Source organism: Trachypithecus francoisi, unplaced genomic scaffold (assembly GCF_009764315.1).
Source record: "Trachypithecus francoisi isolate TF-2019V2 unplaced genomic scaffold, Tfra_2.0 Lachesis_group5, whole genome shotgun sequence".
NCBI classification, from domain to species: Eukaryota; Metazoa; Chordata; class Mammalia; order Primates; family Cercopithecidae; genus Trachypithecus; species Trachypithecus francoisi.
In genome coordinates this window covers 87714519-87731305 of record NW_022681470.1, presented here as the reverse complement: position 1 = coordinate 87731305, position 16787 = coordinate 87714519, and the positions used below count along the sequence as shown (strand labels likewise).

At 43.1% G+C, this 16787-nt stretch overlaps 1 protein-coding gene across 6 annotated transcripts; it reads left to right on the top strand.

The window, feature by feature from the left end:
• Positions 1-1149: 1149 nt before the first annotated feature.
• Positions 1150-16140, top strand: FCGR2A (Fc fragment of IgG receptor IIa). Of its 6 annotated transcripts, none has more exons than XM_033196197.1 (8): positions 1151-1304; positions 1741-1761; positions 2085-2339; positions 6165-6419; positions 7186-7308; positions 8106-8162; positions 10143-10180; positions 14512-16140. In XM_033196197.1, exons 1-8 carry the CDS (start codon positions 1220-1222, stop codon positions 14683-14685), a joined length of 1008 nt encoding a protein of 335 aa, XP_033052088.1. In that variant the 5' UTR covers positions 1151-1219; the 3' UTR covers positions 14686-16140. The 6 variants fall into 6 exon arrangements, with proteins under 6 accessions (XP_033052086.1, XP_033052088.1, XP_033052087.1 ...); XM_033196196.1 differs by having other exon boundaries at positions 2082-2339; XM_033196195.1 differs by lacking the exon at positions 8106-8162 and having other exon boundaries at positions 1150-1304; positions 2082-2339; positions 14450-14512.
• The last annotated feature ends 647 nt before the right edge of the window (positions 16141-16787 follow it).

The window sequence follows — 16787 nt, the reverse complement described above, 5'->3', positions numbered from 1 at the left end:
CCACTGCACCAACAGTGGCTCTCCATCTGCTCTGGGAAGCATGCTTCCTTAGGGACTGGGAATGACCACCCTTTTCAGGTAAAATACCACCCACTAAATACAGGGGTATCACTGTCTTCTCACAGGCCCATCTATAAAAGAGTAGCATAAAGACAGTAATTAAATTATTTAACATTTTCTGATATTTTTGTTATTATTCTAAGTACTTTATACAATTAATTTACCTGACATTATTTAACCTTCAAAACAACTCTATAAGGCAGTTACTATTTGATTTTATTAAATTTATAAAAATAATAAATTTTATTTATTTAATAAAATCCCCCATTTTATTTACTTTTTAATTAATTTTATAGAGATGACATTTCACTCTGTTGTCCAGGATGGTCTTGAACTGTCTCCATTATCTTCTAATCTTGACTTTTTTCCTTATATGCTACAATACTGCAATGAATATTCTTGTTGATATTTTTTTCACACCTAAGTGTTTCTATTGGATGTATTTTTTGAGATGGAATTATTAGGTGATAAGGCTGACAAATTTCAAATGTTTAATAGATAGTGCCTAAATCCCCTTCAAAAATGTTTGCCAATTTATAACCCTATTATTTGTGTTCCATTTTTGAAATATATAAATATATGTGCAAATCAACTGCTCTGCATGGGCAGTTCCTTACAACTTCTGTAATGGAAAACATAGAGGAAAAACCACTTACAGTTTCAGGGGGAGAAAAGGTTCCCATTTCAAGAAAAGGAAATTTCAGTAGGAGAAAATATTGTGAAAAACAAGGTAATTTTCTACTTTAAGTTTCTGTTCTATGGGTATAAAAAATAGCTGGACATTATCTTCTTCCCAGGCTCTGGTCTCCTCTTCTCCAGCAGGCTGTATTGCTGGTCATTTTTGGCTCCTGTTGGAAGCAAACTGCTCTAATGCCTTTGGATAAGATTTTGACCAGGAATTATCTTAAAGAATACTCTAAGGAGGGGTATACCAGCCAACACAACGGTAACCCCTCCCTGGGGTTTTCACAAGGACACAGGGTGGTATGTAATAGACTTATCTGTAAAGCAGACTCAACTCCTAACTGGAGTTGTTCCTGATTGGTCAGCAGAAACAGAATTGAGGACTGATGACAGCTGCACAAGAAGATGAAACCATTTCCTTCCTCTTTTCTAAGCTTATCTCTTAAACCCCACTGGACGTTGGCACAGTGCTGGGATGACTATGGAGACCCAAATGTCCCAGAATGTATGTTCCAGCAACCTGTGGCTGCTTCAACCATTGACAATTTTGTTGCTGCTGGGTGAGTGAGGGTCATTCTGAAATAGCGCAATTTCAGACACTCCTACTGCCTGGACTCTAGGCACCAGTGTGGTACAGAGCAGGCCTGGGCCCTGGAAGCAGGGGACAGATTGAAAGAGGAGACAGGACTCTGAATTCTTAAGTTTTCCAGTGGTTTCTAAGGTCAGAACTTAGAGGTAGTTACGTAGTCCCTGGAAAATCCATTCTGCACCAAACATTCGTGTGTACTTTGTAGTCATGAGGAAGAACAGTGAATGAGATAAGGGGTTCATATGAAGTGAATACTCTTATAAAAGATCAACTGAAAACAAGATCTTGAGATAGGTCCTGGAGAAGGAAGAGCCCCAGCTCACCTCCCCTGCCCCTTTCACATACGCAGCTAAATTTGAAGCCATCTTCTCCTGCTAGACGTTGATCCACTCTCTTCCCTTTTACAGCTTCTGCAGACAGTCAAGCTGGTGAGTATGCCCTTTGCTTCCTTGTATTGACAGTATTATATCCTCATAATATGATGCTGTGTTTGCTATGGGGGATATGTCTGTTCCACTGAAAATCAAGCTTGGGTTCAGCATGGGCAGTTCCCTCATTTTAGTGGGGTCTGGGATTTGCTTCTTAGATCCACTGAAGACCCAACGGAATGAGGCTGCTGCAAGTACAGATCTTGAACTGCATCTACAATAGGACTCTTTGGTGCCTGACCTCCCTTGGGAGCTCCTTTGGCATCCACAGTCCCTTCAGGGTTATTTATTCACACCCCTTTCCACTCTCTGCCTCTCAGCAGCTCCCCCGAAAGCTGTGCTGAAACTTGAGCCCCCGTGGATCAATGTGCTCCAGGAGGACTCTGTGACTCTGACGTGCCGGGGGACTCACAGCCCTGACAGCGACTCCACTCAGTGGTTCCACAATGGGAATCTCATCCCTACCCACACGCAGCCCAGCTACAGGTTCAAGGCCAACAACAATGATAGCGGGGAGTACAGGTGCCAGACTGGCCGGACCAGCCTCAGCGACCCTGTTCATCTGACTGTGCTTTCTGGTCAGTGGAGGAAGGCCCCGGGGTGGACCTGGGAGGGCCAGGATGGATTAAATCTGTTTACAGGCAGACGTTTGCAGGAAAGAGTGGGGGTGGCCTGCTTACTGGGAAGCACTGTTGTAAGTTGCTCATTCATTCCCCATTTCACCCACCCCCTTTGCTTAGCATGTGTGGTGGGGGAAGGGGGAATTTCTAATAATTTTCTCAGCATGTGTTAGGTTGTTTTCGCCTCAGTCTTGATTGAGCAAGGGGGTTATGAGGCCACAAACAGCTGAGTGTGAGAGAAGCAGAAGGAAATCCCTACTTTAAAAAACTACCTTCCTCCTGTGGCAGTGTGGTAAAGCAGAGAGGTTGGAGGAAATAGACCTCTGAAGGCTCTAAGGTGGGAGGCTGCCAGACAGCTGTGAGGAGGTGGGAGTGCAGAATTCCGTCTGGAAGATGAGGTCAGAGGTGAGGGGAGGGTGAAGGGTAGATCAAGCAGAGGCTGATAAGCTGTTGCAACTATTTTGACTTTTATTCCTGAGTGAGTTGAGATGGCTTTAATTAAAGGAGTCACATCATCTGATTTTGGTTTATGTAAACATCTGACAGTGTTCAGTTTAATAGAGTCTGTAGAGAAAATGCTTCTAGATAGTATTTCTTTTTTTTTTCCTCCCAAGTAGCTGGGACTCCAGGTGCACACCACCATGCCAAGCGACTTATTTTTGTTTCTTTTTATAGAGACAGGGTCTCACTATGTTGCCCAGGCTGGTCTTCAGCTCCTAGTCTCAAGTGATCTTCCTTCCTCAGCCTTTCAAAGTGTTGGGATTATAGGCGTGAGCCACCACGCCTGGCTTAGATACTGTTTCTACCTGCTTCCAATGTCTGAAAATATAAGCACATTTCTACTGTTGTTTACTTGAGCTGCACTCTTGGTGCATAAACCCTGGAGATGATCGTGGGTAAACATTCAGTGTTTTAGATTCTCCTGTTCAACACTGAGATGGTGATTTGTTTTCGTTGTCCTTTAAGGCTGCTGCTGTACCAGAGAGATCCTGGCAGTGGGGTCGCTTTCTCTTGACGGTGCTCTACTGAAGGGAAATAAATAAATATTGAGTTGACCTCAAAAGCTACCCAATGACATCATAGCTCCCCTCTGTATTGGCTTCCCAGAGACAGCTGATAGTACTTCTGACTCTTCTTATGAAAATGTAAAAATATAGATAATACACATTGAGGGCTGGGTGTTGTGGCTCACACCTGTAATCCCAGCACTCTGGGAGGCTGAGGCAGGAGGATCACCTGAGGTCGGGAGTTCGAGACTAGCCTGACCAACATGGAAAAACCCCGTTTCTACTAAAACTACAGGCCGGGCGCAGTGGCTCAAGCCTGTAATCCCAGCACTTTGAGAGGCCAAGACGGGCAGATCACGAGGTCAGGAGATCGAGATCATCCTGGCTAACACAGTGAAACCCCGTCTCTACTAAAAAATACAAAAAAGCTAGCCGGGCGAGGTGGCGGGTGCCTGTAGTCCCAGCTACTCAGAAGGCTGAGGCAGGAGAATGGCGTAAATCTGGGAGGTGGAGCTTGCGGTGAGCCAAGATCCGGCCACTGCACTCCAGCCTGGGCAACAGAGCCAGACTCCGTCTCAAAAAAAAAAAAAAAAATTAGCCAGGCGTTGTGGCGCATGCTTGTAATCCCAGCTACTCAAGAGGCTGAGGCAGGAGAATCACTTGAACCTGGGAGGTGGAGGTTGCAGTGAGCCAAGATCATACCACTGCACTCTAGCCTGGGCAACAAGAGTGAAACTCTGTCTCCAAAAAAAAAAAAAAAAAAAAAAAAAATTGAGAGCTGAACAGTTGTTAGAGAGAAACTATCTAGTCCCACCCATCCATTGTACAAAGAAATGAAGCTGATTAGACCCAAGAACTCAGCAGTGAATGGCACAGCCACAATCCTAATCCTGACTTTAGTTTCTGTTTCATGCCATCTCAATAATGGTACTTGGCCTTTCATATACAGAATACTTTTTTTTTGGCCAGGCACAGTGGCTCACACCTGTAATCCCAGCACTTTGGGAGGCTGAGGCGGGTGGATCACTTGAAGTCGGGAGTTTGAGACCAGCCTGGCCAACGTGGAGAAACCCCATCTCTACTAAAAATATAAAATTAGCCTGGTGTGATGGTGCATGGCTGTAATCCAGCTACTCAGGAGGCTGAGGCAGGAGAATCGCTTGAACTTGGGAGGCGGAGTTTGCAGTGAGCTGAGATTGCACCATTCCACTCCAGCCTGGGCAATAAGAGCGAAACTCCATTTCAAAAAAAAAAAAAACTATTAAAATTGAATAAATATAAATAAAACAATAAGTATAAATAAATCGTATTTCTTCCTATGATAGAGCAATTTGATTTTCTTCTTTATTAAGTTTGTTGAAACTTTGTTAATAGATTTGTCCTCCGAGATAGGTGAATTTTGGAATCTGATTACTCTGCCATCAATGAAGGGAAGGAATTGTTGGGAGTGAGGATGTTTGTAGGCAAAAAGGAAAAAGTGATTTTAAGTTTAAAATTTTTCTTGAATGCCCCTTTTATTCAGAGTCACAATTGAATACTGAATTCACTTGTGTGAATTCAAAAGTCATACCTTTTTCTTTCTTATGTGGATGGAAGATTTCACGCAGGGTATAGTATGGTCTGAATGTTTCTGTGCCCCCAAAATTCATATGATATGAATTAATCAAATAGCAACCCTCAGGGTGATGGTATTAGGAGGTGAGGTCTTTGGGTAGGTGATTGGGTCATGAGGGCAGAGCCCTTATAAAAGAGGGCCAAGGGAGCTCAAAGGCCTCTTCCGCCATGTGAGGACACAGCAAGAAGCCTCAGTTCTGTGAACCAAGAAATAGGATCTTACCAAAGAAGCTGCAAGAACCTTGGTCTTGGATTTCCCAGCCTCCAGAACAGGGAGAAAGAAATTTCTGTTGTTTATAAACTACCCAGTTTATAGTATTTTGATATAGCAGCCAGAACAGACTAAGACAGGGTGGATGAGGCAGGATTAAGGCTCTATTTTTTTTTTTCTTTTTTTTTGAGACAGTGTCTCGTTCTGTCGCCCAGGCTGGAGTGCAGTGGCACCATCTTGGCTCACTGCAAGCTCCGCCTCCTGAGTTCATGCCATTCTCTTGCCTCAGCCTCCCAAGTACCTGGGACTACAGGCACCCACCACCACGCTTGGCTAATTTTTTATATTTTTAGTAGAGACGGGGTTTCACCGTGTTAGCCAGATTGGTCTCAATCTCCTGACCTCGTGATCCACCTGCATCGGCCTCCCAAAGTGCTGGGATTACAGGCGTGAGCCACCACACCCGGCTCTATGTTTTTTTTAAACCAGCAACAGCATGTGGAAAAAAGGGGGAAAATGCTCTACTTCATTGTTAATACAGCTCGTGGCTGCCCACCCTCACTTCCCAAAGCTTGTACAAAATTTACCATTAAATTAGTAATCCCCAGACCACAAAAACTGATGGCTTCAGGCCCTGTCGGGTAGCCTCTACAGTTACTGAAATGCACTCATTTCTCTACTCAAACAAGTATTTTAAATTCCTCAGAATTGTTTTAAATATCTGTTCTGCATCTTTGAAACTTCTGAAAACTTCTGTTTTTTAGAGGTCCCATAGATATATAATCCCATATATTGCCTATAAGAGAATGCTCACATCTGTCATGAAGCATCTTCATTTCTCTCCACCAGACATCGTTTCAAGTTCTGTGAGTAATGTACCTCTGAAAATGAGCTGAAAAACTCTTGGAATCTAGCCTTACAACCTTTTCTTATCATATTTGTGTCTTTCAGAGTGGCTGGCGCTCCAGACCCCTCACCTGGAGTTCCAGGAGGGAGAAACCATCATGCTGAGGTGCCACAGCTGGAAGGACAAGCCTCTGATCAAGGTCACATTCTTCCAGAATGGAAAATCCAAGAAATTTTCCCATGTGGATCCCAACTTCTCCATCCCACAAGCAAACCACAGTCACAGTGGTGATTACCACTGCACAGGAAACATAGGCTACACGCCATACTCATCCAAACCTGTGACCATCACTGTCCAAGGTATGGGGAATCTACCAAGATGTAGGGAGGGGAGAAGAGGGGATGGACAAGCGCTAAGGTCACATGGGCCTACACGGAGGTCTGAGAAAGGCCACAGCAGCAAAATTGGGCATTGGAGCAAAGAGGAGTGGTGTGGAGGCCTGGCTAAGTATTGGCCAATGAGCAGGAGTAGGGGCCAGAACTTGGAGCCGTCACCTCCCAGGTAATAGGAAGTCAGGCTCTTGTTCCACTTTGAAATGCAGGCCCCAGACTAAAGATGGCAGCGAAGCAGAGCTCCCTCATTGGTGCAGAGGTTCCCAAAGCTCCTGGGCATTCCTAAGAGCTGAAGTTTGCCTCATTTCTTCTCATGGCTCATGTTATAGCCATTCACTCCAGAAAGCCTGGCATGTCATAGTCTGTTCAAGGCTGTGCTCCATAGAGTAATGATGCCTCCAGCTATGCAAGGCTTTGGGCCCACCCTTCCTACTGCCCCCAAGGGCTAAGGGGATTCCTTCCCTCTGCTCCTGCCTGCTCACCAATGTGCCTTTATTAGTTTGGTGGAGAAACCTGGATAGGAAGGAGACATAAGTCCAGCCACAGAAACCCTGTGCAGGTGAGGCTGGGGGATGTAGTGAGTCTTGCATTGGTGAGTGACTCAGACACAGAAGAGCTTTGGGTGACAAGCACTAGGACATAGCACTGGAGGAGGTGGGAGGTGGGACAAGGAGAATACAAGTTGTCATTAAAATAGTAACCCCCATCCTGTCCTAATGTCTGTCTTCCCTAGTGCCCAGCGTGGGCAGCTCTTCACTGATGGGGATCAATGTGGCTGTGGTCACTGGGATTGCTGTAGTGGCCATTGTTGCTGCTGTAGTGGCCTTGATCTACTGCAGGAAAAAGCGGATTTCAGGTTTGTAGCTCCTCCCAGTCCCTTTTGTTATCAGTTTGCATTTGGTCCAGGCCCTAACCCCAGACATTTCCAGAATCCCTCTCTTAGGGCTAGATACGCATTCAGATCTAGGCCCACATTTTATTTATTAGTTCATTTATTAGTTCATCCTCAGCAAGAGCACTAATAGGACTCACCTCACAGGGTTGCCATGGGGATGAAAGATGCTGATGCTCTTACACCAGTGCCTGTCAGGCAGTAACAGCACACAAACAGGGCTGTTGCCATTCTGGAGGAGGTGGTGTGTGATGGCAGCGCTTAGCGAGGGAAAGAGGACTCCCCAGGCACCGGGCCAAGGCAGGGACTGAGACTGGGTGGGGCTTATATGGGTGTCACGGGGGAGTAGAGAGGGTGCTGCAAGCTGCTGAGAAAGAGAAATAATCCCACTAACACCTCACAAAGCACTTTACAATTGGTTCATAGCCAGGACCTCAATTACTGATGATAATACAGAGACACAGAGAGAGACTGAGACACAGAGGTGTTTTTAAAAGGCATAGCAAGCCTCAGACAGATGCCATGAGTGGCCTTTCTGACACTCTTGGGCGTCCCCATGGGTGAGCTGAATTCTGCCTCTGGACCAGCCCTTTTCCAGGTGGGAGCAGCCCCTGAGCAGGGGAGCTGGGGGTGGGAGGACGGGAAGCATCTGCCAGAGGGAAGGCCTGAGCTGGTCCCATCCAACCCTGGCCCTGGTCCTTGGTCCTGAGGACTCAGGCCCTACCCCCTAATCCTACTAACCTCCTATGTGCCCCTCCCAGCTCTCCCAGGAAACCCTGAGTGCAGGGAAATGGAGGAGACCCTCCCTGAGAAACCAGGTAAGTACAGGGTTGTCTCAGGGATTCAGTGATGGCTCACCAGGGCTGCCCGCTGGACCAGAGCCAGCCAGAAGGGGCTTGTGTGAGTTCAGCTGGGAGCCAGGGAGGGAGCAGCGGTGAGGGGATGGTCAGGGCTCAAATCACTTGGTCAGCTCTGAGTCTGATTTCTGGGCCTAAAGAGGACCTCTCTGGAGATGAGAAGAAAAACACCAGTCCCAGATACAGAGGAGAGGGCTGTGTCCGAATTTCTGGGACCAGGAATCTGGGGATATTTCCAAAGCAGGAAATCAGAGATACTTTGGTCTTTCCGTGGAGCTTTGGCAGAGCTGGCAAAGGATAGGGCTAGGGGCTGTAAGACTGAGGCCAATCAGATGCGGGAGGCAGGATTCTAAGGGGAAAGGAGGAGGAGGCCTGAAAACCCCTCGATTTGCTGAGGAATCTGCTCTGTGAAGGGATCGGGTGGAGTGGCCAGGCTCAGCTGTCTGTGGAATGCTAAGAGGAGGTTTGGGCTTGAGAAAATTCCTGGGGACTAGGGGCACTAGTGGGCTCTACTCTGTGGGCAAAGCTTGGTTCCGATGCCCGTGCACTCAAGGTTGACTGAATTTTGGCCTGGTTCTGCCCCCATCACACAGTGGAGCCTTGAGCCAGTCAGTCTCCCTGATGGGGTTCAGTCTGCTCACTGAGGAAATGAGTGGGTGACTGGGGTGACCTCTCAGGCCTTCTAGGTCTGACATTCAGGTGGGAGTATGTAAAGGAGCTTCCAGGAGGATGCCAGGCAACTTCCAGACTGTAAGTAAAGTCAGAGCACAAAGGAAACCAGGGCTTTCTCTGGGGGCTTCCATGACAGTAGGAACAGGCAGGAAAAAGAGGCTGTCAAAGACCCCAACTCAGATGGCTGGAGTATGATTCAGAGCAGAGCCAACAGATTTGAGAGCTTGAGCAAAATATCACTCGTCCAGCTGTGCTTGCAGCAAGGTCACGTGTCCGCTGGCCAGGCCCAGTGGGGACAGGGGCCTGTGTTCACACCAGGGCCAAAGCAGATCTGGAAAAAACAAAGTCCGAGCAACTGAATTATCCATCTTGTTGTGTGGTTCGGTCTACGCTGGCATAAGCACATTTCACAAGGCAGTTTTGCAGCCAGGCATTGGTGCTGCATAAACGGGTTTTTAAAAATCCTTTCCCAAAAGGCAGAGCTGGGTTGCTGGAATTGTTGGGGAATGTATTAGAACGGGATTTCAGAATGTGGTTTGCTGCAGTAAAGACTCTCTGTGTTCAGGGGGTAAGAGACTAGACACATTGTGTCAGACACCTCCTAACTTCCTGAGAAATGCTGCTTTGCAGATACTGAGGCTGCTTTTCACACTGGCAAAGTCCGTTTATGACAAAAACATGAGGAAATTAGGTGTGTTTTGGACACTAACCAGAGAAAGTGCTTCCCTCTCTCCCTCTCCCTTTCTCCCTCCCTGCCTCTCTTTTTCTCTCTCTTGTTACTTTCTCACTCTGTCTTCCTTTTTAATGCCATGGAGTACTTACTATATTCTTCAAAGTTCCAACAAAGATGCACGACATTTGGACAATGTGGAAATGGCCCTCAGCCTTCTCTCCCTGATGTGGTCAGCAAAAACCTGGACTTTACTTCACTCTGATGCTGAACACCCCTCCTGTACCTCTTCCCCAATATCTCAGATCCCCAAGCTGTCTGGTTTGCTTCTAGGAAAGCTCAGCAATTCCCTGAAAAGAGTGTGGCCCAAGTGACTGCTTCCCTCCACCAGTGTGTCCCGTGGGGAAGGCTGTGGCTGGGTGACCCCAAGGGTGGGAACATGAGGCCATATTTACTTAGCCCTTGGCCTTACAGGACTGTGTCAAGGGGTCAGCAGTCCTTGCCTTGAGTCTGGTTATGATTTTGCAGCCTCAGCATCAGCAAGGGCTGGCCCTTTTCAACAGCAGTGCCCTGGCTAATCTTTTTCTTTTTCCCCACAGCCAATTCCACTGATCCTGTGAAGGCTGCCCAATTTGAGGTGAGTAATCCCAGTCATCTCTTTTTCTACCTCCCCCATCCCTTCTCCCCTGTTTCCTCTCTTTTTGCCTTTGTTAATGCAAAATTAAAATGGAGACTGGGCCTGAAAACTCCTGAGCAAACAAAGCCACCCAGGCCTTAGAAATAGCCTTATCATTGCTTAAACTGCAAACACAAGTGAAACTCAAGTTGGATTGTAACTAAAAATGGGTAATACTTAACTTGGATCATTTCTGGTAAATGTTTATGTTAGACAGAAATAAGATTTAACTCTAGCCAATCGTAAGCAGCCAACTAACATAACGATGTGACTAAGAACACTTTAGTAAGGTACCTCACCCAAAAGACAATTATGTAACTGCAAATCTATCAAATTTCTGTATTTTACTTCCACATTTTCCCAATTAATACTTGTCTCTGACTTTCTGTCATTAAAACACTAGACCTCTTTTGATTTGGTGTCACCCAATTCATGAATTGCTTCTTACTCAAATGAACTCTTTAAAATTTTGTTGTGCCTTAGATTTTTCTTTAACAGTTTGGCATCAGAAGTAGGATATAAAGTAGACTCTCCCCCAGATATCCCTAAGAGCAATGGATAACCAGGCATAGGTACCCATTGAGCCCACTGTATTCACTGGTTTCTTACTGCATTTGTGAGTCACTAGGTAAGTCCCTCTCAGATATCAGGCTTGCAACTGTGTCCTGAGCTCTCTGAGCTTATTTCAGTAATTTTATTTCTCATTTGATTCAGTGGTTAATCTGGGTGTTTGACAAGTTCATCTGTTTTCAACAGGAACTACACTAGGTCCAGTACAGTTTACTAGTTTCCAGACAAGGTCTGCTTTCTGGATTGGGATCCAGAGGTCAAATTGGGTATTTGACAGATTGAACTAGGTGTTCAACAGAAACTGAGCTGGGGGTCCAATTGGAGTCCTCAGGTAGGTAAATTTCAGAAGGGCAAGATATTATGACTTTGTCAGAATGCACAGAGTCTGGGACTCCTCCATCTGAAACACAGTGATTTTTTATGTTCAGATAATATGGGCCCAGAACCTGTGACTTTCTAGAGAAATAGGTATGCCTTACCACAGATGACTTAAAATTGCAATGGTCACAGTGAGCATGTTTAAATCTAGAAAAAATTGTTCATTTAAGGGATGTATTGGCAAAAAATGAGATCCCAAATGTCTCAGAAACAATGATAAACATTTTTGATTGGTATGTAAAGGTTTCTAAAAGAATGATTTTAAAAATAGTCTCTCAGTAAATCTCTACAATGTGCTAATAAGAAATTATTCTTTGCTTGCTTTTTCCATCTGAACCTACTCAATGCTAACCTCCTTAAAAAATTAGATCCTCAAATGAGCCAGGAGCATCTACAACAACTAAATTTAACTCTTGTTATTGCACAAATGAACTATTATAAAAGCAACCACTAAGTCTAAAAAGAATAAAGACTAATTGGAACTAGGCCAGATAAACTAGATGTCTCCTTAGTCAGTCATTTAAAATTTAATCCACAGTCTCATTAAGATTGACTCCTAATAATAGGTGAAAACGCCCCAAAATTCCTTATTGGAGAAAGCTTAATACCCTTTCTCTGGGTCTTTGAGGTGTGTAAATGTTTTTAAAACACAAGCTTCAGCGAAATGACTCATCAAAAAGAAAAAAAAAAGGAGGAACTTTTTAGAAACAAACTGGCAAAAGAAAAATCTTAATAGTCCTCTCCACAAATATCAATAAAAAGTGTCAGCCATCTGAACAGCTAACTTTAACTCCCAGAAGCTGGATCCAACTAATTAGTTTTATATTATTGTACCTGGCACATGGCTAAAATTTCAGAACAAAAGCCATGAATTTCTGTTTGCATCTTTCTGTATGTTTATGTATATCTACACATATGTATGCTATTTGTACATACTATTATTCTGCCTCCAGAAGGTATTTATTAGAAACAGTATTAAAGGAACTCAATTAGCCTAGAGAAAAATAAACACTTGTATAAATTACATATTTTCTCAGAAAAAAAGAACTTTGCCAAAATGCTTTTCAACTTCATATTACCTGAGTAATCTTTAATAAATAAGAATATTGGTATTAATGAAAGTGAATATTCTACCTATTTACCCAAATAAGCTCTTGTTGTCTCCTACAAAATTTGTAAAAAAAAAAAAAAATACCTTGAGATGACAGGTAGTTGGTTTTGTTTAATGTTATGTTTGCCACTTTAACTGTGTTAAATGAAATGACAGGTATTCATTAAATATCTACACCATTTCCAGATAAGACAAACTACTAAAACAAAAATAAAAAAGTGTTCCACTTATCTTTTTCTGTCTACCTGATTGTTTCAGAATTTGGAAACTCTTATTAAGTATTTTCATTTTCAATCTAAGCAAATGCATAGGTTCAATAAGAATCTGTTCTCCTTGTAACAGGACGTAATTGGGCAAGTCCTTGGCTTGGCTTCTTAGCCTAGAGAGGCTTTTAAAGGTCTAATCTGAGATTTCTCAATTACTAGATAGTTTTTAAAAACTAAAGTTGACTGATACAAAGTCAGTAAAGTGTCTTGGATATCACCAAAGCTCTGGCTAAAATATATTTTAAAATTACTATTTTTATTATACCCATATAAATAATCAGGTCAAATTTAATGAAACTAGATTCATTTTTGCAAAAAAGTTAACTTTGATTTTTGGTAAAAATGGAAAATAAAAATATTTTTCTCCAGAATAAAAAAGATTATATTTTAGTAGGAAACTACGGTGCATCCATTGTCAAATTCTAGGCCTGTTCATTTTCTTTGAAGTTTTACTATCTCCCTATAAACTGGATTGACTCCTGATATTTTGTTTTTTAGTTCCACTAAAAACTAAAACTGCCTTTTTCCAAAGCTCTACAAACTGAAACTGGTGACTTAAGCTTCAGAAAAATCACTACAACAGAGCATGTGTGCCTTAATGCCAATCTTTTTTTTTTTTTTTTTTTTTTTGAGATGGAGTCTCACTCTGTCGCCCAGGCTGGAGTGCAGTGGCCAGATCTCAGCTCACTGCAAGCTCCGCCTCCCGGGTTCATGCCATTCTCCTGCCTCAGCCTCCCGAGTAGCTGGGACTACAGGCGCCCGCCACCTCGCCCGGCTAGTTTTTTGTATTTTTTAGTAGAGACGGGGTTTCACAGTGTTAGCCAGGATGGTTTCGATCTCCTGACCTCGTGATCCGCCTGTCTTGGCCTCCCAAAGTGCTGGGATTACAGGCTTGAGCCACCGCGCCTGGCCCTTAATGCCAATCTTAATGCCTGCTGCTATGTGGGTCACTCAGAGAGTGTACCAGAATATTTAATGAAATAAGCAGAGACATTCAAATTGCAAACCAGTAAAGCACATCACATTGCAACTGCCATCTTCAGTCTACCATTTAAACTTGCCTCAAATTCACATCTAGAAATTGTTTCACCTAGCTGCCCTCTAAACTCAAAAACTAAGATCATAATTTGCTCCAAATATTAACTCTGTTTTTTTAATAGAATAATACCCTGAATTCCTTTCAAGCAACACAATCTAAAATGAGCAAGTTAGCCTCAATAGCACCCCAAAATAGAAGTTCTTGATATCTTAATGCTTAACAAGGAAGAGCTTGTGTTCCTACTGATGTCAAAAGAAATGCTTAAAGATCTCAGTTGGCTATGTGGTGATTCTAGAACTGGGCAACACTTGCCTCCTTAAATTAGAATAAGGTTTCCAATGAGTTACAGCAGAGGAGATTGACTTCATAGACAGAGAATGGTCTGAAGAAAGAAACAAAGAATTTAAAGTGGATTGGCTATTTTAAAGCTGGTTAAAGTTGCAAAAGACAGAATGGGAAACAGAATAATAAATAACTGGTTGGTTAACATCAGGTTACTTTTTTGTAAGGATGCCAATTGAAACTGGCCTGTTTGCGAAATTAGGTTTTTAGGTTATTAGGTTATTATCTCTCTCTCCTGATTTTTCCAAAGGCCAGATAACAATGTAGTTTCTGTTTGGCGACTTGAAACTTTATCATGGGTGATTCCATTTTGATTTTTAGTCTGTTCTGTTTGGGCCTAGTGCAGGAGCTTAGTGCAAAACAATAACCTTCTAAAATTTAAAAGACTTTAAAGAACAAATGTGAGTTTTTCATCAGATAATATTTATTTGTATTCATTAATTTATTCGATCGGTTAAGTCTTGGCTCCCGAGAATCTTTGCTCAGAGGAATTTTTCAATCCTTGGCTATTATTCTCCTTATAGTTATTGTATTTACCTCCCCGGTGTATTGAATTATCCTACGGGTTTTAAATGCTTTCCTGCAGCCACTTGGACGTCAAACGATTGCCATCAGAAAGAAACAACTTGAAGAAACCAACAATGACTATGAAACAGCTGACGGGGGCTACATGACTCTGAACCCCAGGGCACCTACTGATGATGATAAAAACATCTACCTGACTCTTCCTCCCAACAACTACGTCAACAGTAATAACTAAGAGTAATGTTATGCCATGTGGTCACACTCTCAGCTTGCTGAGTGGGATGACAAAAAGAGGGGAATTGTTAAAGGAAAATTTAAATGGAGACTGGAAAAATTCCTGAGCAAACAAAACCACCTGGCCCTTAGAAATAGCTTTAACTTTGCTTAAACTAGAAACATAAGCAAAACTTCACTGGGGTCATACTACAAGCGTAAGCAAAACTTAACTTGGATCATTTCTGGTAAATCCTTATGTTAGAAATAAGACAACAATCATAAGCAGCCTACTAACATATAACTATCTGTCTAGGGACTTTCTAACAAGATACCACCCCCAAAAACAATTACATAATTGAAAACCAATCAAATGTCTTTATTTTGCTTCCACATTTCCCCAATAAATACTTGCCTGTGACATTTTGCCACTGGAACACTGAACTGCATGAATTGCTTCTTACTCAAATAACTTTTTAAAAGTATATTGTGCCTCAGATTTTTCCTTTAACATCTTTTTTTTTCTTTTTTTTTTGGAGACAGAGTCTCAATCTGTTACCCAGGCTGGAGTGCAGTGGTGCTATCTTGGCTCACTGTAAACCTGCCTCCCAGGTTTAAGCGATTCTCATGCCTCAGCCTCCCAGTAGCTGGGATTACAGGCATGTGCCATCACGCCCAGCTAATTTTTGTATTTTGTATTTTTATTTTTTTTAGTAGAGACGGGGTTTTGCCATGTTGGCCAGGCTGGTCTCAAACTTCTGGCCTCAAGTGATCTGCCCGCCTCGGCCTCCCAAAGTGCTGGGATGGCCAGCGTCAGCCACCATGCCCGCCCTCTTTAACATCGTCTTTACTATGCCCTCTCTGTGGATCCCTGCTGCTGGTTTCTGCCTTCTTCATGCTGAGAGTAAAACCACCTATTCACTGCTTATGCAGTCAGAAGCTCCAGAGAAACAAACAGCCCAATTACCAGCACCACATTAGGTCTCCATTGTCTTGCCTTGGGATTTGAGAAGAGAATTAGAGAGGCAAGGATCTGGTATTTCCTGGACTAAATTCCCCTTGAGGAAGACGAAGGGATGCTGCAGTTCCAAAAGAGAAGGATTCTTCCAGAGTCACTACTTGAGTCCCGAAGCTCCCTGTTCTGAAAGCCACAGACAATATGGTCCCAAATGACCGACTGCACCTTCTGTGCCTCAGCCCTTCTTGACATCAAGAATCTTCTGTTCCACATCCACACAGCCAATACAATTAATCAAACCACTGTTATTAACAGATATAGCAACAAGAGAAATGCTTATGTTACAGGTTACATGAGAACAATCATGTAAGTCTATATGATTTCAGAAATGTTAAAACAGACTAACCTCTAGCAACAAATTAAAAGTGATTGTTTCAAGGTGATGCAATTATTGATGACCTATTTTATTTTTCTATAATGATCATATATTACTTTTGTAATAAAACATTATAACCAAAACATTCTGTTTACCTTTTCAGGGCTCTATTGATTGGGGTGTAGACTGAACTATCTGGGGTCTGTTTCTTTTTGGTGATGAAAATCTTGAGAAGGTAGTAATGGATAAGATGTGGGGGAGAGGAGAGATGGGGATTTGGAGTGTAGGGTGAGTGCCCCTCTTCTTAAAACTGAATACTTTTCTTCTAATGAACTTGTATTCTTATTTCCATGTCTTCTTCCCTTTCCTTCTATGGCAAATAAAACACTCACTTTGTTTTGGAACACAAGTTCTCAGAAAGGCAAACTTCAGATGAGTCGTCAGTGGAGATTGCCGACTTCCTGCACTGCTATTTTCCCAATGTAGTTACCAGAAGGATGTGACCTTCTCAGAGAAGCCATTCCAGGCAGATTAGAAACATGACCAACAGTCTCCTTGATGGTTTGGTGAGTGCCCTTAAAGAGCCTTCCATTTTCCTGGGACGCAGCACCACTGTGCAAAATTTTTTTGCATTTGAAAAGTAGCAGCTGCTTCTGTTGGATAGTTTACATCGATTTTTAAGGAGGCTATGGAGCTTCCACCTACCCTTTAGCTTCCAGACTCTATTTATTAGTCTGTTCTCAGGTTGCTGTGAAGAAATAACCTGAGACTGGGTAATTTATAAAGAAAA

Coding starts and splice junctions, on each gene's coding strand:
- FCGR2A (XM_033196196.1), top strand. CDS start 1,220: ATGACTATGGAGACCCAAATGTCCCAGAATGTATGTTCCAGCAACCTG. Junction 1,762..2,081: donor TTCTGCAGACAGTCAAGCTG/GTGAGTATGCCC, acceptor TCTGCCTCTCAG/CAGCTCCCCCGAAAGCTGTG. Junction 7,309..8,105: donor CAGGAAAAAGCGGATTTCAG/GTTTGTAGCTCC, acceptor TGCCCCTCCCAG/CTCTCCCAGGAAACCCTGAG.